Source organism: Prorops nasuta, unplaced genomic scaffold (genome assembly GCF_024137725.1).
Source record: "Prorops nasuta isolate Cenicafe-Biocafe unplaced genomic scaffold, Cenicafe_Pnas_1.2 PNAS00095, whole genome shotgun sequence".
Taxonomy (NCBI): Eukaryota; Metazoa; Arthropoda; class Insecta; order Hymenoptera; family Bethylidae; genus Prorops; species Prorops nasuta.
In genome coordinates this window covers 84016-111463 of record NW_027116892.1, presented here as the reverse complement: position 1 = coordinate 111463, position 27448 = coordinate 84016, and the positions used below count along the sequence as shown (strand labels likewise).

The 27448-nt window shown below is 43.0% G+C and overlaps 1 protein-coding gene across 4 annotated transcripts; it reads right to left on the bottom strand.

Moving 5' to 3' along the window:
* LOC136784894 (very long chain fatty acid elongase 7-like) lies at positions 1-27448 on the bottom strand. Of its 4 annotated transcripts, none has more exons than XM_066745826.1 (6): positions 27376-27448; positions 17749-17821; positions 10918-11108; positions 3962-4099; positions 2975-3217; positions 1-2503 (listed from the first exon to the last, which is right to left on the bottom strand). In XM_066745826.1, the coding sequence occupies exons 2-6, from the start codon at positions 17807-17809 to the stop codon at positions 2156-2158; spliced, it is 981 nt and encodes a 326-aa protein (XP_066601923.1). In that variant the 5' UTR covers positions 17810-17821; positions 27376-27448; the 3' UTR covers positions 1-2155. The 4 variants fall into 4 exon arrangements, with proteins under 4 accessions (XP_066601923.1, XP_066601924.1, XP_066601921.1 ...); XM_066745827.1 differs by lacking the exon at positions 27376-27448 and adding an exon at positions 24406-24561; XM_066745824.1 differs by lacking the exon at positions 27376-27448 and adding an exon at positions 24294-24376.

Sequence of the window (27448 nt, the reverse complement as noted above, 5' to 3'; positions counted from 1 at the left end):
TAAATTTAATAATTTAAATAATTTAATCAATTTCTTGTGTATATTATCAAAATCATTATAATAAATTTACATGGCTTAAAAACATATCAAACAGGAGATCGCATTACTTATTTCATTTCATTGTTCGACGAATTTTCGGAGCTAATGTTTAATCCATCTTTAAGTATAGCCAAAAACAATTGAAAATCTTCGATAGCGTACTCGATTAATGAATACGCATGGCCCTAAATTAATATCGATAAATGATTTGAGGCTCAACAACAATTGCCTTCTCCCGTAGAGAATTATATATTCCACACAACGTGCACTATCTCGCATAATGTTACGAAAACTTGGTGTGTCATTTCGACATATTCGTACCTCCCTAATAATAAAGACTTGTAAAATGTGGTATAAATTTATAGCAGCTTTTTTATTTCTCTAAAGTATAGACCCATTCCCGTTGTAAAAATAGATTAGGTTCAGTTCAGTTTATACAATGGGATACTTTGTCATGAAAATTTTATTACCTTCGAGTCATAAATAAAACGTTAATCAAAATAGGAAGCGTACAAATATTTGCGTTATTCTATCATCCCAACACATTTTCCCTTTCACTGCGTGCCTACACAAATGGAGTAATTTACATTCGACTTTTTGCTTTTCGGTGATTTTTACAAATTCATGGAAAGAAAGAGAGAGAGAGAGAGACACGATAGATACGATAGATCTTGACTGGGCTCAAGAGACTGTCAGTAGTCGGTCTCGTTTCTCGAGAAGTGCGATCAAAAGCTCCCGTATCACTTTCCTATCCATGTCGCTGTATTTGCATGATAATTTGGAAAAATGAAGAAACGCTTAAAGGTCTACGAACACCAAAGCTTTTGAACACAATTTGGGCAAAAAAGAGACAGACAGCGCCATATGACGATCGGAAAAGTTCAAACGTGCCCCGGGCCTAGAAATGCCACGTAATCGCGTGCAACAATCGCTAATCCACTTTCAAAACACACGCTACCTTTTTATACAATCGTACACACAAGCGGCATACGCAACTATACGCAACAGACATACTTTCAGGAATACACGCACGTCGATTGAAGGCATACAATAATAGCTTTCTATACGGTTTCCTCGGTAAAGCTTACTAGAAAGACTCGACAACGCGCGACGTTCTCCTACTTCTGTTTCTGCCCCTACCTCTTGTTTCATTGTGCGTAAATTCCTTCCCGAAATCCTTAAGATCCGTCAAAGTCGTCGACGAGCTATTCGGTTCGAAGCGAGGCAACGATTAACGAGCCTCGTCGAATCTCGATGCTACCCTAGCATCCTTATGCAACACATAGCTCGGTCAAACTGACCATTGAGTTCGTCTCGCCGACGACTCTTTGTACAGAATAAAACAGATCTTACTGACTATCTTACAAGCTATCTCATTATGCCGTCATCTTGCGTATTATAGAGCAGAGCCTGATCGGCATATATCAGGAGAAAGGTGGCACGCAGGTGCCAGCCCCTAATTCCCTAGTTAAAGATCTGTCGTGTAAAGAAAGGGCAATCCTATTTCGATGACTCGGATGGGGGCGCGCGCTCGTAGAGAAATCTAGCTCGGTCCATCTTGAATAACTAGGATGAGAGTACTGGTACCGGCCTAATACATGCCCTTGTTCGACCTGATAAAATGTTCGAACCAGTCGGAGAGGATTTCGATCAGCCCCACGTTAAACGGTCAAACTAATCCACAAGCTCTGTGCTCGATGATCCATGTTAAAAGGTGTGGATCGATAAATCTATCATGACGAATCGTAGAGACCAGCCCAGCTTCGAAGCTTGAAACGAAAGACACGGGGAAATAATTGTTATCAGGCACCAGCCTGATAGACCGTGATGTCCCGATGATCTGTTCTCAAGGCCTGTATGGCATTTCCATTGGCTGGATACAATGATCGAACGCTCCGGACGCGATCCAGACACAGCTATAAGGATCGATATATTATGTAGTAAGAAAGATTAATTGTGGAAAGCACAGGCCAGCTTGACACATTGACCGGAATAGAGGAGAGACGCGGAGGGGCCCGCGAGACCAGGAGAGCTGTGAATATACGCGAGAGACGAAATGAGAGACATAACACGCGAGTCCAAGAGTCTCAGCCTCGCAGAGGCTTCTCGCCCCAGTCTAAGCCAACTTCTTCTCCGTATTGTTATTCGCCACGTAGCCGTTATTCGTGCCGTTGCTGTAGCAGCTGTTATATTCCTTATTGTAGATGGTGGCGTACGACGAAATTCCATTCTGTTTCGGCTGCGTATCATCCAAAACCGCCATGCAGAATCCATTTTTCCCATTCTTCTCGCTCTTTCTGCCAGGCTTTCCACACTTGGAGGTATATTTGGTTTTGTAAAAGTCGGAGAAGAGACCCAAGAAGAGAACGCCGTGCAATCCAATCCATATCATGAAGCTGCGAGGGTAATCGCATTCCGTGAACAGCAATTGGAACTGGTGGGTCATGATCATAACAAACTGGACCTAAAAATACAGTTTCTTGTTTTATCAAACGTGTGTAGAGAAGCTGACGCGACACGCACGTAGATGTCGCGTCAATGCTTGTGGGTCAGCGGTAAGGCTAGGGTGTGAGAGAGAGACAGAGAGAGAGAGAGAGAGACCCTCGATAAAAGCCTGATAAACATTTAAAATCGCTCTCGTCGTCGAACGCACGAGAGGTACGCTTTAGCCAACAGTTGCTAATATAAAATCTCATGTAATAAAGTAATTTTTAACGCGCTATATGTCAAACTCTGGCTCGAGAGAATGCCGAAGAGCAATAAAGCGAATAAACTTTTCGAGGACAGTGTACCAGAGCGAATATTATTGATAGATAAAGCTTGAGAATGAATTTTACAATAATCTCGAACCGATGGAAACAATTTTACTGTACTGTTGAATCCACGGATTAAGTATGACTGATCAAAAGGACGAAACGTTAAAAATCATCCTTACCATTTGGAAAGTGGTCAAATACTTTTTCCACCAAATGTACTTTTGGTACTTTGGTCCCATGGCCGCGACCATGTAATAAAAATACATAATGATGTGAACGAAGGTGTTGAGCAGTGCGAAGAACGTGCTGTGGCCTCCAGGTGCAAATTTCATTCCCATCCAGACAGAAAAGGGCATCACGCCATGGTGAATCACGTGCAGCGTGGAGACATGCTGATTTTTCTTCCTCAGGATGAAAAAGAGCTGTAAAATACAGGAGAGAATGTTGTAAGTGATTCTGCTCAGTTGATTTCGACGTCGCGGGCGAGTCAGTATGCTGGCGAGGAAGTGGGTCAGACTACAGTTACAGCGTTAATTTGTGTACGGCTAAAATTTCGATTCAACGTTGAATCTTTGCAGGGTCAAAATCACCAGCAGCACCAACGGTCGCAAAATTTCAGCAAAAATTCGAGCATCGCGTCTACGCTCTCCGACTGGTCTGTCTGTCTATCTGTGTGTTTCCATCCCAAGAGTATACGTCTTTGACTCGATTAGCTATTTTTGCAGCTGGAAAAGAGCGTCTCTCTCTCTCTCTCTCTCTCTCTCTCAAGCCTCTCAGCCCTCTCAACCCACACGTATATATATTGTAGAAACTATCAGAAGAAAGCCTCGGATTATCCAATTCTACTCAAATACTGTACTAACAACTATGAATATTCATCATAGGAGAGAAAGTGCTTATCGTTCGCAGTGCTGAATCTTTAACAACGTTTGTGTGCTTAATTACACCTAAAACGTAAAAATAAATTAATAGCCAATATTAATGGGTTACGACTGCGGAATAAAATTAATAAAAGTGACCAAAGCTGACAATAATAAGAATTCTCTGTAGGTATAAATACGCGTTCCCCGATGCATGTTCAAATAGGAAATCCAGCAGGAATGAGTGATGCGCGCGACACAAAATTTGTTGCATAATTTTCTTGTACGCGTCGCGTGTATACTTACTGTATCGAAGAATTCGGTGAACTTGCTGAAGTAGTACCACCAACACGTGTTAGCCATTCTGAGGGCCATCGGACTGGTAGAGTAGTCGACCGGTTGACACCGGAAACTGTATCCTCTCGCCCATCCACTCATCAAGTACTGTGAAGAAGAAAAATCAAGTTAGATACGAGTCGAAGGTTCGTTCGATGAAGATATCGGCAGGAACAATGAAATGGATGAAGAAAGATTGAGATTACTCTGTGCTATACAACTGATTATTAAGAATTGTGGAAAGTCGCGTGTCGTTCTTATACATAGTATACATATATGTGTGAATATATCTATATAATTTTCCCACTCCTCGAATTTATCTGTAAACTTGTGTATTGGCAGTGCCAGTAGCGTCTCGTACGTTACAGGTATATACTACCTATAATATGCGCTTGGTCAGCAATGGGTTAAATAATGCACAGGTAGAGTGAGGGGAGAGTATGGAAGTGGGGGGGGAGCAGCAACGACATAAGGGGGTGAGTGTGCTAACGAAATTCTGTGGAACCTGGCGTGACGAGCGGAGGTTCGTGAAACCAAGTTGCGGCGTGTGTGTGTCCGGTTTGAGAAATTTTACGAGTGGCTCTCTCGCAAATAGAATGGCGTGTGTTTTGCGAAAACGTGATGGAGGCGACGCGACGCGACGCGACGCGACGCGACGTAGACTTGTGTCGTGTGCACCGCACGAAGCTACTACCGCACCAGGTCACAGCACAGCTCGTCCAAGGTAGAACGGTTACGACTATTGAGCTACCGTGCGCATGAAAAACGCACAAACGGTGTCACTTTTTCAACCATCCACTCGATTCAATCTCGAATTTCATATGTAGATCAATAATTAACACTGTACACGTAGCCTACGACGTTATATCTTCATTTCCCTCCAACGCGTGAAGCTATAAAGTCCTTTTTTAAAAGGTACCCACTGTCTGCGAAAAAATTGACGTCTTTTACAAGTATTTGGATAAAGAAATTAATCGTGTAGAAAATCCTGCGGAGGATCTCTCGAGAGAGTGGACAGCAGAGAGAGAGAGAGAGAGAGAGAGAGAGAGAGAGAGAGTTTTCGGACCATATAGCGGCGCCATAATAAGATATGTTTTATCGTTGAAGAAATTAATAGAGAAAGGTAAAAGGATCACAGAGCTGCTGGCTGCATGTGCAGGAAAAATGAGCCCTGTCACGCGACCAAATGTATACCTACCCTTTGGTTTGTCCACGTGATGCGAGAGAGCGCGTTGCGACAAGAAGCTGCACCCCAGATGAGAGCTAGCCTCGAGCAATTCAATATTGACATAACGCGATATCGCGCGGAATCCGACGAGAGCTGGGACGTAGATTGAGAATAACAATTAAATTACACGATTGCTCGCTGAAAGTCGTCGCTCGAGAAAAGGCCCTCCCTCCCCCTCCAATGAAATTCTAAAAGGCAAACTACCGTCGTAGTCGTTGCTCTTTATGAAAAAATCCACAACACGTTTTTATCCCTCTTACATCAACGTGCTCCAATTACTTTGTAGTTCTATACGCGCAACTTTCCCGCCACAATCTCACTTTTTTCCATCCTTTCTTCTTCTTCTTCTCCCCACTCCCCCCCCCCCCCCCTCCCGTTTTTTTTACATCTATGCGACAGTCACCGCGAGTAGCGATAAGAGAAAAATATTCGTGAAAGAGTTTAATAAAAGAAATATCCATATCGAGAGATGATTATACTTTGACAGAATTATAGCTATATAGGCGAAAGTTTTAGGAGAATATATAAATATAAATAAAATAGTGTAGGTAAAAGTAGCTGTGATGGGAAAGATAAGGTACAGGTTGTGGAGCAGTGTCAAGTTCATTGGACAAAAATTGATCCTCGATTTGTCTCGAGCGAAATAGGAGTTGCGATAAGAGCGACCCTGAGAGATAAAGTTGGTATTCTTAAATACCCTTAAATATGCTATTTTGCCCGAGTTACGTACGTGGGCCGTCTGGTTACATATATATAGGAGAGCATATTAGCAGCTTGGCTATGATCGAACGAGTCGTGCATGTCAAGGTCACATATTTTTACCAAAGCAGCATATTCTTCCAGTGCTCGCATTACATGCGTTTATCTACATATACATACGCATATGCACATAGTTTCTAATCAGGTTCATCCTCCATGTGCACGCGACTCATCATCTCTTACGCTCGTCCCCGCAACAAATTCACACAAATCCAATTCTTTCATTCAAACCGATCGTTCGACGATCAAACTCTCGTGTGCGTGTGCGATTAAACTTTCATCTCTCTCTTGAATTAAACCAATATATACATGTAGCTATTATATGCATACCTTTGAGAGACGTAAAAACCTCGATCGTTCTCGCAGATTTAATAATATGCATATATAATTATGAAAGAGAAGAGAGAGAGAGAGAGAAAAAATAGATCAAGTGGCAGTTTTTTCATTTTACACGAGTGCGCGCGCGCAGCGATCAGGGCCAGTTGGGGAATGACCTGATCAGCAAATAAAATTAAGCGTTGTATACATAATTAAACTACGTACTGTTACATAATAAACTGAGTATTGTGTGCGCCGGTTTTAAGCATGCTCGTTAATGATTTGTTTATAAACACAGACGATTGATTAAGTCAGCTTTTTCAGACGCTATACGTATACGATGATAATCTCAATCGGTAAGACGGTGGCAAAGAATTGTTATATATGCGCACGTCGCCACTTTGTATATTATGACGCGACGAGGCGAGCGGGGTAAACGAGCTTTGACCCCGCACGCGCGGCCGCGCTCTTCAAGTATAAAAACAATGCGATAATATTTATTACGAAACTGCGCTTCTATTTGGGAAAAGGCTGAATTCGTTTGAAAGAAATGCTTCCGGTGTCTGTGTGCAGTATTTTCCTTTTCCATATACGGGACAAACAAGTCGAGAGAGTCGCGGCGCGCGAATATATGTGTACATATAGCTATTTTTTATTCCAATTCCCTTGTGTCTATGAAGAAACTCTTTTTCATTGCGATCGTATGATTGAAATGTAGTCCTCGCGTCAGAGAGCAGTGTCAGCTTTTCCAGAAGAAGAGGAGCGCCAATTGGTGAAATAATCGGTATTGAAGAATGCTCAAGCTTGCCGATGTGTCTATTTGCATGGTAGTATATAGTTTTATCGTGTTGAAACATTTATGTGCGGATAATATAAAAGATGGCAAAGTGAGAAAGGAGGTAGAGCGGAGCTAGAGCTACGTAGTATATACACGTAGGTATATAGCTCTGTTGCGTGTGTGTGTTTCTCGCGCTCTCTCCTTCTCTGTAGCCGCGTCGCGTCGTCCACGGATCCAGAGGAGCCGTGCTGCTCTGCGATGCGACACAAATCATTAATAATCTCGCCAACAAGATATAGACAAAAACCCACATGTCTGCGCATGCTAATACACTTGTCCCATCAGTTTTTTTAACCATCCGCTTTTCTTTCGTCGTCTCGGCTCAACTTTTAAAAGCCTCTCGCAATCGTGTGTATATATGTATATATATGCATATAATAAAAAATCTAGAGTCCCTCCTGCAGCAAACAGTGTCGCCCCCGCCTCGCGTATCAGCTGCTCCTCTCTCCACTCCTCATTGTAGCGCGCGCGAGCGAGCACAAGAACAATTTCTAAACGATACGCTATCGTCCAATTAAAATGTCAAGTATATACCACTTCCGGATATCCGCGTCAGCTTCTTTTACATAACGTGTACGTTGCACGGTAAATTTATAAAGTTGGTACAACAGAGTTAATGGGAGCTGCACCCGGTATACGTAAAGATGAGCTTATTTTCGTTTAGAAATATGATAACGGTTAATTGTGTTTTTCTTTCCTACACACACACACACACACAACCTCTACTGCACCAGCAATGTGGGAGCCAGCCGGGGGCATTATTGGGGGCTCTTGTAATTAATCGGTTCAACTCTCTCGCGTTGTTACAAAGAAAAAAGAAAGAAAAAAATGGCTGTAAAATAAGAGCTTTTCCCCCTGTTAATTTTAGTGGAATATACATCTTTCCTATTACGCGTGCAGAGTGATGATTTTTAAAAGTATATATATATATATATATATATATCTATTATAGGAGGGGGAGGAGGAATTGGGAAAGAAAGTTTAACCGCGGAGAGGGGAATTGTAATAAACTTATATGACGGAAGCACATGACGCTGCGTTTCGTGAAAATTTAATTAAAGGCATTTTGATGGAGGGTTGACAGAACGGATGTGGTATCGTCTCGTTCCTGATTAAATTTCCAGTTCCATCAACGCACGATCGTTTCGCGCGATCAACTTGTTACTTTCGGAAAAAAGCTCGAAATCTCTTGCTCGAACATCAGGATGCGCACCGGAATTGCCGCACAGGCAATTTCAGCGATACTCCCAAAACTTTTCACACATCGGCTTCTTTTAATCGTAAGATTGAATCAACGGCGTACATGCATGTGTAACGATCGATATACGGATAATCGTTAAAAATACTATATAGAAATATTTCATTAAACTTTGCCATCGATAAAATTATTATAGAATGGAATAGAGATTGTGCGGTGAGACAATTGTCGGAGGAAAGGTGTTGAGATATGTGATTCCCTCTAATATATGTATATACATAACACCGTATGTCCTTTAATGATTATACATATATAGTTTCAAAGTCAGGCTACATCGACTTATTCTTAATCTTTTCGATATGGATAAGAAAATAATGGCCTTTTATATTGTAATCGTTTATAACGATATTTCCGCATTTTTATCGATTGCCTGTACCAAATAAAGGAATTTTATTAGAAATAGGGTTTTGTATAAGCCTCTCTCGTATATATATATATGTATACAATTTAATAATGATTATCTTGGCACGAAATCTGCTGACTTTTTGCTGCTTGATAAGACACGAGAGGCAGGCCCGATATATCAGAAGCACTTGTACATACGACGTCCCACTTGGAACTTTTCTCCAGTAAACTCGGCCCTCCATTCATATACACATTGTACATACACTCTGTACTGTTTAGACTCCTTATTTTTAACAACTTGGGTAATGCTACACGTATATCATTCTTCTCCTTGGCTCTAAAAATAATAAGAAATTCAATTTATTTATTTTATAAAACGCATGCACACCTCGAGACCCCCGGCGGCTCCCACATGTGATATACCTGACTGTATCGACTTTACTCGATCGTTTCTCAACCATATAACACCGGTAATATGGCATTTATCTTTAAATGTGAAAATTTACGTAATCTTGTGCGTTGTTGGTAAAGTGCTGGTAGACTTTTTATCGAGATTCACCGAATCTAAAACCGTCTGACTTTTATTCGTGAAGATTCTACCTGGTTTTAATCTTTACAGGGCATCATTCTTCCCAACTGGTTTTTACGTAAGATCGATTACAAGATTTCGATAAGAAGCCTATCTAAAGAGAAGCAATTTTTCATCACCGTCTAAAAGATTATTATAGTAAGCTATTATCATCGTCATCCGTGTATTGCTGTTTAAAACAGTACCTTCATTATTTTACTAAAATTTAATTGATTTAAATAATGCGTTGTTATATGTACATCTAGAGAGAGAGAGAGAGAGAGAGTATGCGCGAGGGGAGAGAGTGTGTCTCGTGCAGTGTAAATAAATGTTAAGTAAATAGGAGGAAGAGAGCAAAGACGAGTGTGTGTGTGTGTCGTAGTCGAGTAACTAAGCAACTATTTTTCTCAATGAAATTTCTTATCGAATGTTAAGTAGGAGCCGGGGTAGACGTGGACAGGATGTCATGCAGATGCATGGAGGAGACTCGCTTTATAACTGTATTGCAGCAAAAGCCACGAGCCATACCAAGCAAGCAGCACGAAATATAATCGGAATTCGATATGAGAGCCATGCAGCATATCTCATGATCGCACACGCACGCTCATTCTCAGCCGTGCATCGTGGAAACGTTGCGTCCAAGTATCATACTAAGCTCTCTCGAGTTTATTCATTTTTATATATGCTTCACTGTTTGTGCGTTTCACGACCTTCCACCCGAAAGTGAAACGCACAACTGCGCACACCCCCTCATTAACGTATACGTTCATCCACCCACCCCCGTAGAGCGAAATCTTGACAGAATTTTCATCCCAAATTATTTCATCAATTTCATAAGACTTTAATTTTACGAGTGCTACACAATCCCTACGCGCCATGTAAAACTGATCATTTGCCATATACATGCGCGTGTTACTCTTTAGTATTGTACCGCGATGAGGCATGCGGCGAGTGTGGAAAATTCACAGGGAGTAGGGTAGGTGAGGGTAGAGTATAGGAAAAATTAATGAAAAAAAATTACGTTGGTTGAAAGAAGTTGAGAGTAAATTATAGTCCCGTGTGTACCAAATGTTTTCGGTTAATTCATTTGGAGACACGTGGGATAAGGAAGGAAGAGAGGAACGTTATGAAGGAATGGTCCATCGCGAGGACTCGTGTGAATTTTTCACTGCCAAAGTCCCGCAAAAGCACGCATAAATTTACAATGCCGAAATCCTCATGGTTTATCCACGCAGAGCTTGTGGATGGAAAGCATCGATCTCGCTTTAGCTTCGTGGCATTATTAATGAAGCTTCGACCGAACGACCGGCAAGAATTGCTTTTTCGCAGATTCATCTGGAACAGGTGGTATAATTTCTTCTTTCTTTGAGAAAACAATCGCTACAGCTCGAAACACTATTTTGCCGATCCTCGTTAAAAGTTGCAAGTCTGTCGTTTAGTCCTGGCGCTACGCAGCACGTTATAGAAATGTTAGAATAATAGAGAGGGGCTTGAGTGTAAGAGGGGGGAGGCTACGATGACAGAGGAATAAAATGCAATGTATATGTGCATGGAGGGTGTGAGAGGAAAGGATGAAATGTGGTAGAATGCTAAGTAAGTGAGTGAGACCAACCTCGTAAAAGATCCACGTGGAAAAGAGGGTCTGTATAAGGTTATAAAAGATTAAGATCCTCCTAAGGTCGAAGGGCTTTCTGTTTTCCATCAGCCTTGGCCCCAGAACCTTGCTGAAGTACGCGTACGACAAACATATCGCCAGGGTGGGAAAAGGGCTGCTCATCATCGCCCAATCGTTTACCCTGGGATCTGAAAGCAAGAAACAATATATTAAAGTGCGGGCATAAGTATCGTCAGTGTCCAATGTATTCAACATTTCTTTATCTCGTATACTGCTTCCTCGGGGTCAAACTTGCATTTTTTGCCAATCGACCAAGACGAAACTAGAGGTAAGAAGAGGAGGAGGAGGAGGGAGGCTCGCGAAATGCGCTCGGTGACTCGAGTCTTTCGAAGAACGGATCTAGCGCCGGCGAGTTGGCTGGCGTGTCCCCGATCCGATATATCCTGCATGCAGCGCCGTCGACGAACAAAAGAGGATGATGCCACGGGCGAATAATCATGCGGAAATTCTATAAAAAGCAAGGAGACGCGTCCATCGGATCTCGTCAGTGTGAAAATTAAGAGTGGAAAACTGCCCGACCCTATATAAATCTCCATTCCTTCCTCTTCCATATATTTTGCCGCTGCTACATGCTGCGTCGAGAAATCTGCTGAGGGAATGCACCATTTTCAATTAACAATTCAAAAGAGAGACTTTGACTTTTGTAAGAGAAGGATGTCAAATGATCCTTCGAATATACCCAGCATTTGTCTCCACACACATGCATGCACAAGTAAAAAAATATAATAAACAATTTAAAGATTCGTACGGGGGCAATACGAAATATGACAAGGAAGGAAGCGATTGTTTGTTGAAATACATGTATAGTTTTCTCATTGAAATTAACACTTGAGATTGATGGCAGTCGGGCTTGAAAAAGAGCATCAAGCTCGCTACTTGCTCTTGGACGAATCTCAATTGGCGCATTTTGCAATTTCGAGAGAGGGAGAGAGAATGTGGGCCGAGCGGCGAGTACATACGTATATATATATACATACGAGCGCCGCATGCACTGTGCTCGAGTGATCCTCGAGTTGTGCAAGCTTGCAGCCCGCCCGCCCACCTCTCGCCGGTGTGTACTCGAGGGATTCGCGACCGCCCGCGGCGCGTCAAACCTCCCAAATGACGACATTGCGAGTATTCGTGACGTGATGCAAATCAATCCCGGACGCACCAGTCGCGCCCCGCGCCGTAAAGAACAAATCAACCATCTAGCAATATTCGCCTTACTGCCCTACTCCTTTCACATCCCCCTCGTTGAAACAATGAGAGTCGATCGAAGGGGAGAAACACCGGAGCTAAGAAGGATATAATCTGCGCACCTATTGGACGATATTCCCTTGTGTGTGTGTGTGTGTGTCGTTGCTGTTATTGTTGAATAAAGCAACGAAAGAAATTGCTATAAAAATAGAGAGAAGAGTGGTGAAAATTTCAGTGAAAGATATATATATATATATATATATGAAAAGAAAAAGAGAAGAAATAAAGTTTGTGGAGTCAGTTTGATTGATAAACAGAAAAGTAGCAGATTGATAGAGGAAGCAGCAGAAGAAAGATGAGCTTCTATAAAGAAGAAGGAGCTTTCAAAGTTTGGCTTAATTGGGTCAGATGCATTGGCGAGGAATCGAATACACAGAGCGAGCGCTCTCGTGCGGCTGCATGACTGGCTGGTAGTTTCATCTATTCGCAAAATTGTACTTTCTATATCGAAAAACTTGGTGAACGTAAGAAAGTAGGTAGCAATTGCCAAGAATAGGAGAGAGAGAGAGAGAGAGAGAGAGAAAATACTGGAAAATTCGTTAAAATCGAAAAGACTGCAGCTTTGTCAAAAGGTCGCTTGTATATTTTTCTCCATTCAACTGACTTGGCTGCAGAAGGAGGGAAGACGCCGCCGTTCAATTCTCAACGTGCCTAAAACATGATAATTAGTTGAAAATGAGTCTCGAAGGATAACGCGTGAGGATCTCATCTGGTGTTGAGCTTGCGTTGGGGGGGGGGGGGGGAGGTTGAGAGGGAGAGAGAGAGGCGCCAGGATATATAGGTAATATATTACTTTTCAAGGTAGGTACGCGTGCATGCATGCGTTTTTGCCCCAGTGGGAAAACTCAGGGGGGGGGGGGGGGGGGCAAGCAGGTTGGTTATGAAGGAGCGACAGAGAGGGAGAGAGAGAGAGAGCAGTCCTTCCGCTAATGCCCTCTTCCGACCCCTTTTACGCAGTCTACACGGTCTACTGGCAGCCGAGCGCGTACATGCGCGCAAGTTGGTGGCCGACCAGCCCTCCGTGCACATGGGGGAAACCCTCCCCACCGAGTTATTATACCATATATATATATATATATATAGGTAAGACGAAAAACCACCTGGACGCAAGGTAATATAGTATACAAACTTGACGATGCATACATACATGATGGAGAAATGTCACACGATTGATTTTCCATTACCAACTCGACCATTTTTTCCCCTGTCATCGCGTCTACGATGAATTTCAGCGGGGAAGAAAAGTAGGAAAAAGTTTGCACCAAAAGCGCGCGCACGAATTATCCAATCGATGGAGCAATTTGGTGCTTGCTCCATCCAAACATCAATGTTTCAATAAAGCGATCTGTTCGCCCAACGTGTCATTGTGTAAAAAGGCTTTTGAAGGAATACGCGTGCTGCCGATACGGTACACATATACAGATATTGTCCGTCCGTTCGTCCGTCCAAGTGTCGCTCGATCCGTGTTGCCTCTCGTGCGAAATCTATATAGCAAAGCCATGAAATATTCATTGGCGATCCTCCTCCTCGGGACAGAGAAAAGCTACCTTATGGCAAGGTTTTATGGGAAAAGCTGTAAAGGTGCGGGTAGAGCGAACGTACGCGTGCCCCCTCTTCCTCTTACCTATTGGCTTTGCCCGACTCTCTCTCTCTCTCTCTCTCTCTCTCTCTCTCTCTCTCTCTCTCTCTCTCTCTCTCTCTCTCTCTAAACCATACCTTCCCTCCTTATTATTGCACTCTTAAATTTTAATGCAATCATCATCCTGAAAGAATAAAAAGTTCATGTTTCCAATTGATTTATTCCACTGTAAAATACAAGCGATGACATTATAGTCATCCATTTCGAAGGTAATTGCAGGATAAGCATCGGTTGTTCCACAATTGGGTAAAGAAACGTGACGTTTGTCCAACGACGACCGATTTGCATTAATAACGAGCAGCGATTCTCTCGAGATGTGATTTACGGGTGACGCGGGATCCGAGTCGAGTCAAGTCTTTGGAGAGACGCTCGAGCTGCTGAGGAATTATTTCGGGGTGAAGGTACCACACCCCCCCCCCCCCCCCCCCCCCCCTAGGAATATATCGTAGAGCGGAAGAAGGAAAGGATAGGTATAGGTATATAAAGGGGATCGCGCGAGGGACGGTTTAAAATGGGCCGTCTCAACGTATCTATTGCCTATATATACGATTAACGAAAGTATATATACGGTCCGGCACACACATGCCGCGAGCCGCTATTAAATCGATAATCCTCCTCACGTGTTGCACGCACGAAAGTGAAAAATCCCGCACGGAATCCTTCGCGAAATGCCTCTCCCTCCTCGGCTCTTATGAAACTTGCGCAAGAAGCAGTAAAAGAACATTAATGCAATGTCTGTCTATTGCTCACTGGTGCAACAAATAAATTTCTTCCAAAAGTCTCGCGAATATTCCAATAGCTCGCGCGATTTCCCATTTAAAGTCCCGCTTGATTAGCCAAAGAGCCGTTTAGCTTGATTTATCGCTCGAATTGCAGCCAAATGGTTCTTAAGCTGCTCTGCTAAATTGCTACAAGCGACGAAACTAATCGCACGTTTCGCATAGCACGTGAAAAACAAGTAACAATTGTATATACGAATGGCATGCACCGCGTACGAGCGAGGAGAGTCGAGAGAATCGAGTGGCTCTTCCCTCTCTCTCACTCTCCCTGATTCAATAGTACCTGTAGTACGATAAAAGAGAGCACACAGAGACTGTTTACTATAGAGCGGAGCCACTATACAGCTTTTTCCGAGCAACAAATTTCTTCTTTTCGCAAATAGTTGCGCGTGCAGCCTTCAAGATGCCCCCCGATTGCTAATGACGAAGTGTATAATAGTGGTAGTTTGGCCCCGAACACACACACACACACACACACATATGTATATCCTAACGCGTGCTATACATAAACGACCATGCTCCCCCGCGAGTACACTAAATTATATTCCATTGACTGCTGGCCACCTCTCAATCGCGTCCTTTCAAACAACCGATGAATCGCAATCGACGCGCGCCAACTCTATATACAATTCTATATCATTTTATTCCCGCGACGGACCCGAATCGATCGATATAGGTATATAATTGTTATAAAAAGGGATTCGAAACAACGATCATTCTCAATCGTGGACAATTGACAAATTCATGCATCTCGCAAGAAATTAATTGTAAAAGCAGCCTCGAATAGCAGCGATATACCATTGCTATACTCTGTATATATATATACTCTTGTACAAGCACAATGAAAGAAAAAATAATAATTTGAAACAGTCGGTTGATGTCGCAATCGCCAGAAACTCTGATGTCTGTACGACGATTGGTCTGTGCAAAGTGGAGTAAATTTGATTCCGAGAGAAGAATGCGCAGTGGAATTTCGTACGCACGGGAGGATTTAAATTCGAGTTGTCGGAATGGACGAAGGATAATTTGTTGCAATAATACGCATGCACATCGGTAGCGTATACTCGCGATGATAATCTCTCGGATCCGTGATCAAGTGTCGGATGAATATATAGTTTTGCGGTCTGCACAGGCGTCTACATACATGATATATGTATATACACAGAGAGGGAAAGAGGATGGCGCGCGCGCGCGCGCGCTTGTGTCCGGCGCGGCCCTGCCTGTCGCAACACGCACGCACGCACGCACGCACGCACGCACGCACAATGCTGACAGTAACACCTTTCTAATTTGGCATGCGCCTTGCTTTTTTGGCCCGTAACACTTTCACGCCCCCATATCCGAACGAAGCAACAGCAACAACCTCCTTTCGTATCATCGATTATTTCCTCGCCGACCAATCCAGCATCGATTAAACAAACGCCACCACCCCTTCCATTTTTCACTCTTTACCACATACTCCTCGAGAGTTTCAGCCTTCCTCCCAATCACTCAACTATATTCAACGACCATCAGAATTTCTGCAGTAATCCTTATTCTCTCCCCCCACCCGAGACATTGATCACTGCTCAGACTCTGCGTACATATACATGTATTCGCCGAGAGAGGAAAAATCATTTTAATTGTAAATAATATGAGGATTCGGAGGAGCCAGCCCGGGCCAGGATAAAGTTTTCAAGTGGACTCGGTGCTAAATCATTCATGATGGAAAGGAAAGTGTAGTTGCACGCGCGGCACAAGTTTTTCGGAAATCTAATAAGATTCTAGGGCTGGCAGAGAGCGCGGCATGTGCGAGCATGAAAGGACGATGGGTCGGTCGGCTCGCTCGACCATTAAACTCGGCCTTATGATGATGCTGCATCTTTATTATCGGAGCGACATTCTTCGAGACGATTGAAACGCTTGTTTTTCCACGCACACAGCCTAGCGCCTTCCGTCGTCCCAAATGAAATTTTACTCTTAATTGCCCGATTGCCATATACCGCACTGCTATATATATATATACATATACACATGCTCGATGAATCTTTCTTTCTACGATTCCAATGAATTCGATTGCAGCACCATTTATTTGTCAAAGAAAAAACTGGGATTCCCAGACGCCGTTAGAGCTCCGAGGGTCAAGGACTTGGAGTTAGACGAGAGAATACCAGCACGTATAATACTTTCGACTCGACGGTGAGCGAGCGCGCTACGAGTACCAATGACGCTCCGACCGAAAAATATCAATGGTGAACAAATCTTGCCCAAAGGGGACAAACCAACTCTTTGGCTTGTGCAACACGCTTTATGGACGTCCGAGTTACACACACACACACGCATGCCGTTATAAAGCCAAAAGTGTCTCGGGCCTCTGACAATTGTATAAACAAACACAGAAGGAGAAGCTGGCTGGACCACAGAAATATTTACGAAATCCAGCAAAAGGAATGTGATTTCCATTCTTGAAGATATTTCCTGTGTGACCGATCACTTTCCAATCCTTCCTCTCGATATTCCCAATTGGTTTCGTGAAATTTATACAGCCCACGATACTCTCCGCCACGCTGTCACTTGATCATTTCGTCGGGCGATAAGCAGCATATATTTAATATTGCAATGACTTGACTCGCTGCAATGAAAACTCAATTGATCCTCCATATGTTTCAAAAATGGCCCCATCGATGTACTACGTTTTTATTCAGTTTTTCACCTATGAAAGTATAATTAAGAGAGAGAGAGAGAGAGAGAGAGAGCAGTCGATAAAACATGTAAGGAAAATTAATAAAATGATCTTTAATTTGCTTATAAGAAAAACGCTTAATAAATACTTCTTCTTCTCGTCCTCCAAGATACTCTTAGATACATATTACGTTTCCGTTTTTTTTTTACCAGCTATTCCAGAGTCTTTTGGGTGTTGTATAATACTTGGACGAACGAGTGATGGGGATATATCAGATTATGTATGTATATATGAAAAAAATGGAGTATAAACGTTTGAAAGAAGGTGTCTTTTCTACCAGAGTAATGTTTAGTGTATACACATAGGCATTGGTTGGCCACAGGAGAGAAACGTTTGTAAGCATATTAGTATTGAACGTTTTGAAGAAGCTTTAGAAAGTAGATGCTTACCGGATCGATTATCCATAAGGTCCCTGTAACTGTGCACCAAATCCGCCACTATACTTGTCATCTTGACTGATTTCTGCAACAGAAAGAAATTATTCAGTTTTCATACAAACGTTACATTAAAATTGGAGCTTATTCCTTTTACACACACGCATGCACGCACGCACGGAAGACCGACCTTTACCAAGCATCAATTTTACACGTCGCACGTCGCAACGATTCTTCGATTGGCTACAAGAAAATTCACTGAGCAAACAATTAGCAATTATATCGAATAATAAAGACACGGTGTTCTGGGAACTAACATATATATATATATATGTATGGTTTAACATTTCGCAGTGCTACCAGCGAGGAGAAAATTGCTGGTCTATTGCGAATATATTATGTGCAAATTTAATGGATTGACAAATAGAAGGAGCTCCCATACTGTCAGAGTTAAGAAAAAAAGTGGAGAGAGAAAAAGTAAAGGTGAGAAAAACTCATTTTCAATGCACAATTTTTGCATAACGCGATTCTTGACGTAATCGCGACTGCTCCAACAATATTGATTTATTATTACCATAAAAAATGGAGAGTAAAAAGACGCAGTAAACATTGAATAATGTTAATAACATACATTAAATTAAAAATGAAGTCATCGCGACGAATTTCATTGGTAATTCTCTTGGAGAGTCGGAGGGAGGCTCGAGAGACGCGAGCGCTCGCGAGACCGGTTACCGCTGACCGGATACGCAAGAAAAGCGCTATATGCGATATAGAAATTCAGGCAAAGGTACCTTCCACGCAATGGTGGAGAAAAGTACCGATTGATACAGTGCCTGCCAATTGGTCTCTCGATGCGCATGCAATAGCTGAAACATACGAGATTTTACATTTACGGCTGGAAGCTTGCTACAATGAGATATTCCATGTAAAACACATTTCTGCGTGCACTAGGCTGTTTGTCTGTCTCTGTGCACATGTGTAAAGTATAGACGCGCTCTCGAGGACACTGTCACGCCAAGTTAACGGTTCCCTCTAGCTTTGACGGCCGACACCTAAAGTTTCTCGACCAGCTTCATTGAGAACGCCTCGCGTCGCCTCGCGTCGCGTCGCCTCGCGTCGTAGCGCCGCGCCGTACGCGGCTATAACCAATTGTGCGAGTACACCACGGTACGTACATACGAGCGCACAGCCTCATATCCTGCAACCAAACTGTTTCCTTGTCACGCGTCGCTCTATATGCGTATATATGCCGGTTTAACCAACAATCTTCGATGATATTGAGAGGTGGTGCGCTAAAAAGTGGCCCGATATACTGTATTGACGAGACGATAAGACACGACAGTTTACAAACAAGTTTGCTCAAACTATAGACCCGTCAACTATCCTCTTCTTCGACAACCTTCCTACGATAACATATAATTTTCCATTATAGAGAAAATCAAGCGACGCGCAATAAACTAGTATAAATCTCTGTAGAAATATATGCATATAAAATAGTAAACACTTGTCGAAGAAGCAAAAAACCTTTAATATCGCAACGCGCATAAAAGATTATACATATACATGTACAAGTAGAAGAAAAAAGAACTGGACGCGCCAGACTTTCCTGAATCTCCATGCCGAGATCAAGTTCTCGTGCAATAATCACATTTATATATACAGTCACATAACAAAGTGGTCTTGATTGCTCGTAATTCGCCAAGAGAAATAGTAAAAAAAAGTAGGCTTGTGTTCCCGATACTTTCGGCTATGTATGCGCCTCTCAATAATATCGTGCAATGTGTACGCTTCACGCCGAGGACGAAGATGCGAGCGAGCGAGCGAGCGTGCGCGCGCGTGCAGTATATATACGTTTTCTAATCCGATGATCCAGTGGGTGCACTAAAAAGGAAAAGGAGGAAAAGTGTTGAAGGAATGAGGAGTGATTTTGAGAAAAGCAGGAAGAAAGCAAGCAAGGAAAAGAATGTTAGATTTTATTCAATTGCGCGATTGGTTGATTTTTCGAGAAGGTATTTCGGTCATGGAGCCGGAATGATCGAGACACGAATTTCACCGTGGCACATCGGGTCGATTACAGGGATTGCGTAAGGTGCCCTATAGGCCTGTGCTTCGGCGAAAGAAAGGTGAAGACTCTCGAGGAGGAGGAGCTGGGAATAGAGAGAAGATATGGTGCAAAGGGGGCCTTTTGCTTGCTGACGCTGGCCGCTGGATTCTATCAGGGAGCAGCAATGCTGCGAGAAAGTTACCAAATAGCCGCTGCGCTTACGTAGCTGGGATCGATTACACCAGCGGTTAACGTAATCCGCGGATCGATGTGATGATCCATCGATTATTCCGCCTTACCCGTCCCATCTCCATCGACTCACTTTTCACGAAATTTCGTGCAAGCAGCACCATCATCAAACGTATTCTATCATTATACATATATGGACACTATGTTTCCTCGCTATAAGATTTTCCAACCGCTTCTTGCACACAATTTCTGCACCGAGACACAAATTTCTCTCTCTCTCTCTCACCGTCCATGTAAAAAATATTCAAGCGTTTCTTTGCTCCTCAGGCGAGATGCGTAATCGACCGATCGATTATTTCATACACATCATCATCATCCCATCCACTTATTTTTAACTCACTCTCAACAGATTCTCTCGTGGGTGGTAAGCAGCACCATCCTCGAACACTGCGGTACGTACGTTGTTACATGCGGCGGAGAATATATACTTTCTCGTTTTTGCTACGAGAGAGAGAGAGAGAGAGAGAGTTCCTATCTATATATATATGCGTCCGTCCGCGGCGATAAAGTTAAAGAATTTCGCTTCGCTTATTAAGAGTTATATCGTATATGACTGGATATATATGTAGATCGACTCTACATATACTTACCTGCGCCGTGCCATATATGCACCTCCATCCAATGTTCTCTGAATCAAGTGTCCCAAAAAACGAAGAAGAAAAAAAGTAACTTGTGTGCAATATTTCATCTATGAATAATGCTTCGCGGTATATATTAAAGTACAGTCGATCAATTACTTTCTAAACATTCTTTCAAATCCCATCGAAAAGGACTCGTTGTCCGCGAAAAACTTTGCCTTTCGTAATTCACTATATATATATATATATATACTCGAAAAGAAAAGAAAACTAGTGCTTTATGTGTGTGCGGTTGTCGTAGGCTGAAATAATCATGTAAATTAAGAGACTAATTTACCGGGTAATATTTGTTGAATCATGCCCCCCAGTGATAAAAAAGGGAAAAATTAAATCTTTGCGGAATCGAATGTGTCAAGCTCTCGCTCGTCTGCTCATGAGAAAGAGTTAAAACTTTAATACTGCATGGAGCATACGTTCTTTTTAATTACAGCAACAATCATTGAGCAATACAAACGATGATTGAGCTTCCATGCCAAAAAGAGACGAGTTCGGAGCGTTGATTAAAGGGTCTCTCTCTCTCTCTCTCGATATCACGGCACGAATTAGGTAAATAGGGAATATTTCTTGGAAAGCACGTGTTTCAGCAAGGTTAGGCACATAATGCTGCACGCACTCGCTTGGTTTCTCACATTGCGTGTATTATTTATAATCGGCTATCGTGACCGAGCGAGGTCCCTTTCGTATCGATCTTTCTTTCTTTTTCTTCTTGTTTTTTTTCATTCCCTCCCCTCGCTGACGCCTTTTCGCGACAAATGTTTCTCATTGTAGAGCGCTGAATCGGAGGCTCGACGAGAAACAAATTCCAAAGATGAATTATTTTCATTGATTCATGGGAGAGAGGGGTGGGGAAAGAGCAGCTGAGAAATCATTAGCGGGAATTCAGCCTCGTCACCATCGACGCGCCGAGCCGGCAGACATGACATAATTAAGACAGAGTAGAGAGAGAGAGAGAGAGAGAGAGAGAGAAATTATTCATTTTCCATTAATATTTTACGCGGAAGACTTTGCATTTGCATAATAAAAGTACACTTAATCAGGAAATTACGAAGAATGAAAGTTGCGGACCAGTTGTTATTGCGCTTATAAATCGTGCGAGACGCGTAATAGTAATAACGTTGGACGCGGGATTAACACGATTGCTGCATGTGTATCCATCGCGATAAGCTTTGTCCAAAAGTGTGTGTCGTTTCGTCAGTGAAGAAAGACTTATCGACCGTCTTATCGTTTTAACCTGTAAAGAGAGAGAGAGAGAGAGAGACGGACGGAAAAGGGAAAAAGGAAGAAGGGAGCAGAAATGCGAAAAATCTCTTTCTCTGCAATTTTTCCCGCGTATAAATAACTTTCGCCCCATGATTCCTACAAACAGTTTCCAATTACGTGCAATCGTTTCGTTAATTATTTTCTTTAATTACGGGGGATAATAGACTGTTGATAGAGGTTGAAAAAGTCATTGCTCGTAATAATGGCGCGCGATCAAAGATTTGTCCGGCCATGATTTGGAAAGATCGGTCAGGCAAATAATGAAATAAAAAGCGTCAATGAACCCAAGACGAGCGGAGAGAAAGTGCAGTACAGCATTTGCCGGAAGCGCGAGACATGGCGGAACTGAATACAAATATAATAGACCGACTTTGGTCAAATTAATTGAGAGATATATGTATACTATGCTAGATATACGAAAGGAGCCGTAACAGCGCGAATCTTGCTCCGAGAGAAAAATCAGAACCGCGGATAATTCATTAAGAGGCATTTATTTTCTTACCCGGATGTAAATAAATATTAGAAAACTGTGTTGCATGTGTATTGCTTACGGATTGAGAACGAGTTTGGAATATTTTATTAGAGGCGCGCGGGTTGAAAGGATAGGGTGGAAACGATACACACGCGAGAAAGAGAGGGGGAACGAGTATATTTAGGATCACACGATAAGACACGAGGACGCTGCGAAAGAAAATACTGATTACGGGCATAACCGAGTTTCGGTAGAATTTCGTGGATTCCGCGGCAGCATGGTAAACAAACGGTTTGGTCCAAGCTAAAGCGCGAGTGTAGATTTCGTTGACGAAAAACACCGTCTTCTCTAGAGCGAGAAACAATTTCAAACGTTTGCTTTCCTTCCGTTTATAAACTTCCCGAATTCTTATATACAAACAGAGTAGAACAATGATGAATATCTGTAGGAAAACAGGTTTAATAACGGTTTTCAAGCTGTTCGCCATGCCCTTGACTCAATATCTCCGAGAAACGGTTGGCGGCCGCGAAAACCTTGAAAGCAAACGCTATAGCCGTGTTATAGGACACAACTTCTCGTTTCTCGTTACTAGCTGTTATTTCTGTAACTAGCGAGTATCACAGTTTCTCTGGAATCCAGCAAATCCGAAATACTTCTTTAGCTGCGATATCTGTGGGAAGATAAACCGTTGAGCGAGGCTTTACTTTATTTTTCGACTACCTATACACTTGCTCTGTCGAGCTGACATTTCAAGAAAAACATGGCAGAAGAGAAAAGCCTTTTTCACAGAATTGGAGGTTAGGGTCGGTCACTGGGTTTCGGCTTATTGCAGCTGAATAACCACCAAGGCACGGACCGAGAAAAGGGAGAGTGAGAGAGAGAGAGAGTAACAAGATATGTACTCTCTTTTGGTTAAAAGCTGGACGCATTTGAGGTTAGGTTAGCGAGCAACCAATGAGCCAGCCAGCCAGCCAGCCACCCTCTCTCTCTCTCTCTATCGGTAAAAATACGCCCTCTCTGCCACGTCTTTTGCTCGTGTCTCGCCCATTTCCTATACGAATAGTTTGATCCTTCCACGTGTCAAAAACTCAGTCGAGAAAGAACGATGGTAATCACGCGAGGCGATAAAGGATAGCTAGAGAGCTGTAGACGCCGCGAGGTCGTTAAGGTAATCGATCGGTTATTTCCTAACCTCAAAAGCCGGTACTGAGCACTGCTATACTATATGATAAGTGAGAACGAGCGGAAGGCTTCCGTGCGCAAACATGCAGAAAAACCTATGGGAGAGGGGATGACTACACCCACCTGCTTTTCCTGCTTTTTACCCGCTTGGAACTCAGCCTTCCCTCGGGAACAGCTCTCACCGCGTTAACACCACCTGTTCCTGTCACCTGCTCGCGCACATAAAGCTCTCGGACCGTCTAGTACGATGCAAAGTCGCTTCTCTTGCCTCGGGCTTGTCTATCCGTAAGCTGAAAATCGTTGACTTGGCTCACTTCCCAGTTCCCGGTCTTCCCTCCAAACTTGACTTGGCTCTTTTGCTCCGTCGAGCCGGTCGCGCTTGACGTTTGGCCCCTCGGGCGTCAATTCTCTCTCTCTCTCTCTCTCTCTCTCTCTCTCTCTCTCTCGAAGTTTATCGCTTGATTCGCGGAAGAAGGCACAGAATTCGGTCGTTGGGTTTACGCACACTAGTTCCCCGTGCACGCGGTCGCGCTCGACTGGCGGTCTCCGCCTTTTAGTACGGTCTATTCAGCCGGCGGATTTTCGTTGACGCGGTTCTCAGTACCGCCCTACCCCGCACAATTCCATTTTCTATCCTTCTCTCTCTCTCTCTCTCTCTCTCTCTCTCTCTCTCTCTCCTACCACCGGCTTTCGTCTCTCCTTCCACTTTCCTAACCTGTCTGCTTGTCTGCCTCAGCTCGTTGGCTGCTGTCGCTACCGACACTCTCCGTTCCCTCTTCCTCAAAATGTTCCATGCATATACTCCTCCACCTCCTCTCCTCTTCTACCTCTGGTATTCCTAGTGCTGGTTGTCCCCTCCTGTTCTTCCGCGTCTTCCAAAATTGCGCTCTGCTCTGCCGTCCTCGGTCCTCGCACTCCTCACTCCTCAGTCCTCAACGCGGACGCAAGTCGCAAGGAAATCTCACGTTCCGAAACTCTGAACATCACGCCGGAACGAACGGCAAACTACGAGGCAGTACAAGGACGCTCCGCTGCAGACGCCACTCGACACTTGAAACTAGCGTCATCCAGCGGTCAACCGGCCAACCAGATTCCAACTGGTCTTACTCAACGGGCTATACTCCCTCTTCTCGACCCCCACTCTTTTTAACGTCGAAATCACTCATCATTTAACCGCACAAACTCTTCTTTTGCGTTATCCATTACTTAAATGCCCCCATCCTTTCCCCATGCCGCGAGGAACTAATTATTCTTCGAGGTTTCATCGTAAAAGAAACGCGAATAAAGAAGTAATGGGCCATTTTAACGCTGCGCGCGCACACGAGCCGATCCCGCCATTTCATGGCGGGAAAATTAAATTTACGAAGCTCCGCGAAAAGCGCGCCAGTTTAAACGTGAAATTGAAAGAGCACTCTCAGAAAAGATTCCACGTAACTTTTATAGCCTTGTTTCTTGATACGCAAGAAAGAGAAAAGTTTCCGAATGTCACGAATAGACTGAATGGCATCCTAATCCTTTAAAGAAATGTCTGATTTGAAGAGATTGCAGGGTGTGATATAAGATATGTTTGCGATCGATAAAAGCGAAAAAAGGAATGAAATATTATAAAAACGGCGGCTGAGTGGGAGTACCAAAGGATTGTGTGTCAAACATTAAAATAATAAAGTATATAGGGAGGAGAGACTGATGCATGGATCGCGCGAAGAAAAATGGTCGTTTTGAGTAAAAGAGAGCAGTGCTAAAGTAACGCATACATGCAGCAGCTATTGAACCGAGTGAAATCGGTCTTTCGCTCGATCATTACGTCATGCGTTATGCGTGCTTCGCTAGCTCTGTCTTCAGCTCTTACGAGAAAACACTCAACTGCACGTACATACGACGCGTCGCACAATAATCACGTTTACGAGCAACTGGCGGCACAACCGGACCCCAGGAATTCCCATCTTATCGCTAAAATTGGCAGAAATAACTTTTCCAAATTTATATACATGTATATATACAGGCTGCATATACATAAGAAAAATTGTCAGATTAGCCAATAATATAGAGAGATATAGGCGCGTTTGTAATCAGCCAACGAGACGTACGTGTGTTTTTCCTTTTGCTCTCTTACGAAATAAACAATTTTCTACCATAAGGCATGCTTTGTTTCGATAAAAAAAAAAATCTTTGTTTATTTTTACGTAAATTTGGGCGCGCACACGGCTTGCTCGGCAGATAAAAAGTGCAGGCTGCCCAGCTTTTGTCCTTAATCGCGATAATCTTGATGCAACGTGCGATATCTCTGCTGGGTAAAATGTCTCGTTTATTTGCTCGTTTGTCTTTGACATTTAAAACGTATGTATATATGCGTAGCTGCATCTTGTTATCTTTGAGCCTGATTTATCGCGATTTCTGTAGGATCCACGGTGCACGGAGCGAATCTAAAACTTTGATCGTCTTGTCGCCCGCGCGCGCGCAGTCTGCAGATTCGTACAGGTATATAGGTATGTCCTTCGATAGCTGCGAGCTCTGAATTTATTTGTTCAATAGAATTCTTGCAAGTCCATATGTATATATACTTTTACTGTGAAAACTAATTGTTTCTTTCATACGCATATATAAATGCATGAGACACACTTTTAAGGAGTAATATATATTCTATAAGAATTATAATTGCAGAGAGAGAGAGAGACAAATTCTTGATAAACTATTATCTGTTTGCTTATATAGAAAAACACAATTTTAATAATCATATTTAAAATATTTGCATCCAACGGTAAATTAATATTAATGAAAGAAAGAATTGGCGAGTTGCGAAATGGAGTGGAGCCGTAAACGTATGGAGAATTAAGAATCGTTTAACACGAGCATCTAATTAAGAAGGTCGAGTTTGGGTAAAGCGAAACGAAGCGAGATCAAAGTCCAGGAATTGTCTTGCATAATATACTGCATAAGATTTTCAGCGAAATATTCACATGTTGTTGTTATACGTCGTGGGAGTGAGATAGAGATCGGCCGGGCCGGGCCGGGTCGGTCGGCTGATAGCTAAGCGCAATAAGTCGAGCGTATAGATGAAAGTGAGCGAGTGGGGACCGGAATGAGAATGATTCCGGGCTGGCGAGGCTGCGCGAAGAAAAGAGTAGAAAGAATTTAATGTCGCGTCGCGTGCGTATACGCACCCAAGTATATATATATGTATATACATAAGACTTGCCACACAGAGGTTATGCAAGTCACGATCGACTCGCGCGGGGCGGCATGCACGCGGGGGGATATACATATAGTATAGATAGGGAGAGAGAGAGCGCGCTCGCGGCGGTCAGCGAAAGTGATCTTTACCTGTTTTCAATGGACGCACGCGCACGGATGCTGCTCGTCTGCTCGTGCCGAACACCGATACAAATTTCTTATCTATCTATCGAACACGTGTCGATACAAACCAGCAGTCCTAATGTTTTCTCAAACGTTTCTCATATGCATCGCGATCTCGATCAATGCTACAAATTTCAATGGAAGCTGCAGAGAGCTGATTCGCGCATATTACGATCCTTTATTGCAAATTAAAAGTTTCATCGATCAGAAATTCGTCAGTCTCAAAAGGGATGACTCTTCGTAAAATGCTGGACCCCGTTAGATTTTTAATCCAACCAATGTGGCGCGCGCGGCGACCAACGAATATAATATAGATATACGAATGTTTTCCTTCTCAACTTGAAAAATTATAACACGTACTGTGCGGTATATATATATATATATATATATGTAAAAGAGAGAAAAATAGAAAGCAAATTATAGACTACCCACGCGAGACTCACCGAGTTTATGCGCGGCGAGATGACCTTGATACAATAGCTCGATCGTTGAGTGTGAGCTGCGGAGAATTTCACT

Excerpts from the sequence above, each read along its gene's own strand:
- LOC136784894 (XM_066745826.1), bottom strand. The coding sequence starts at position 17,809 with ATGACAAGTATAGTGGCGGATTTGGTGCACAGTTACAGGGACCTTATG. Across the intron at positions 11,109-17,748 it reads CCTTATGGATAATCGATCCG|ATCCCAGGGTAAACGATTGG; the intron begins GTAAGCATCTAC and ends TCTTGCTTTCAG. Across the intron at positions 3,218-3,961 it reads TCACCGAATTCTTCGATACA|CTCTTTTTCATCCTGAGGAA; the intron begins GTAAGTATACAC and ends TGTATTTTACAG.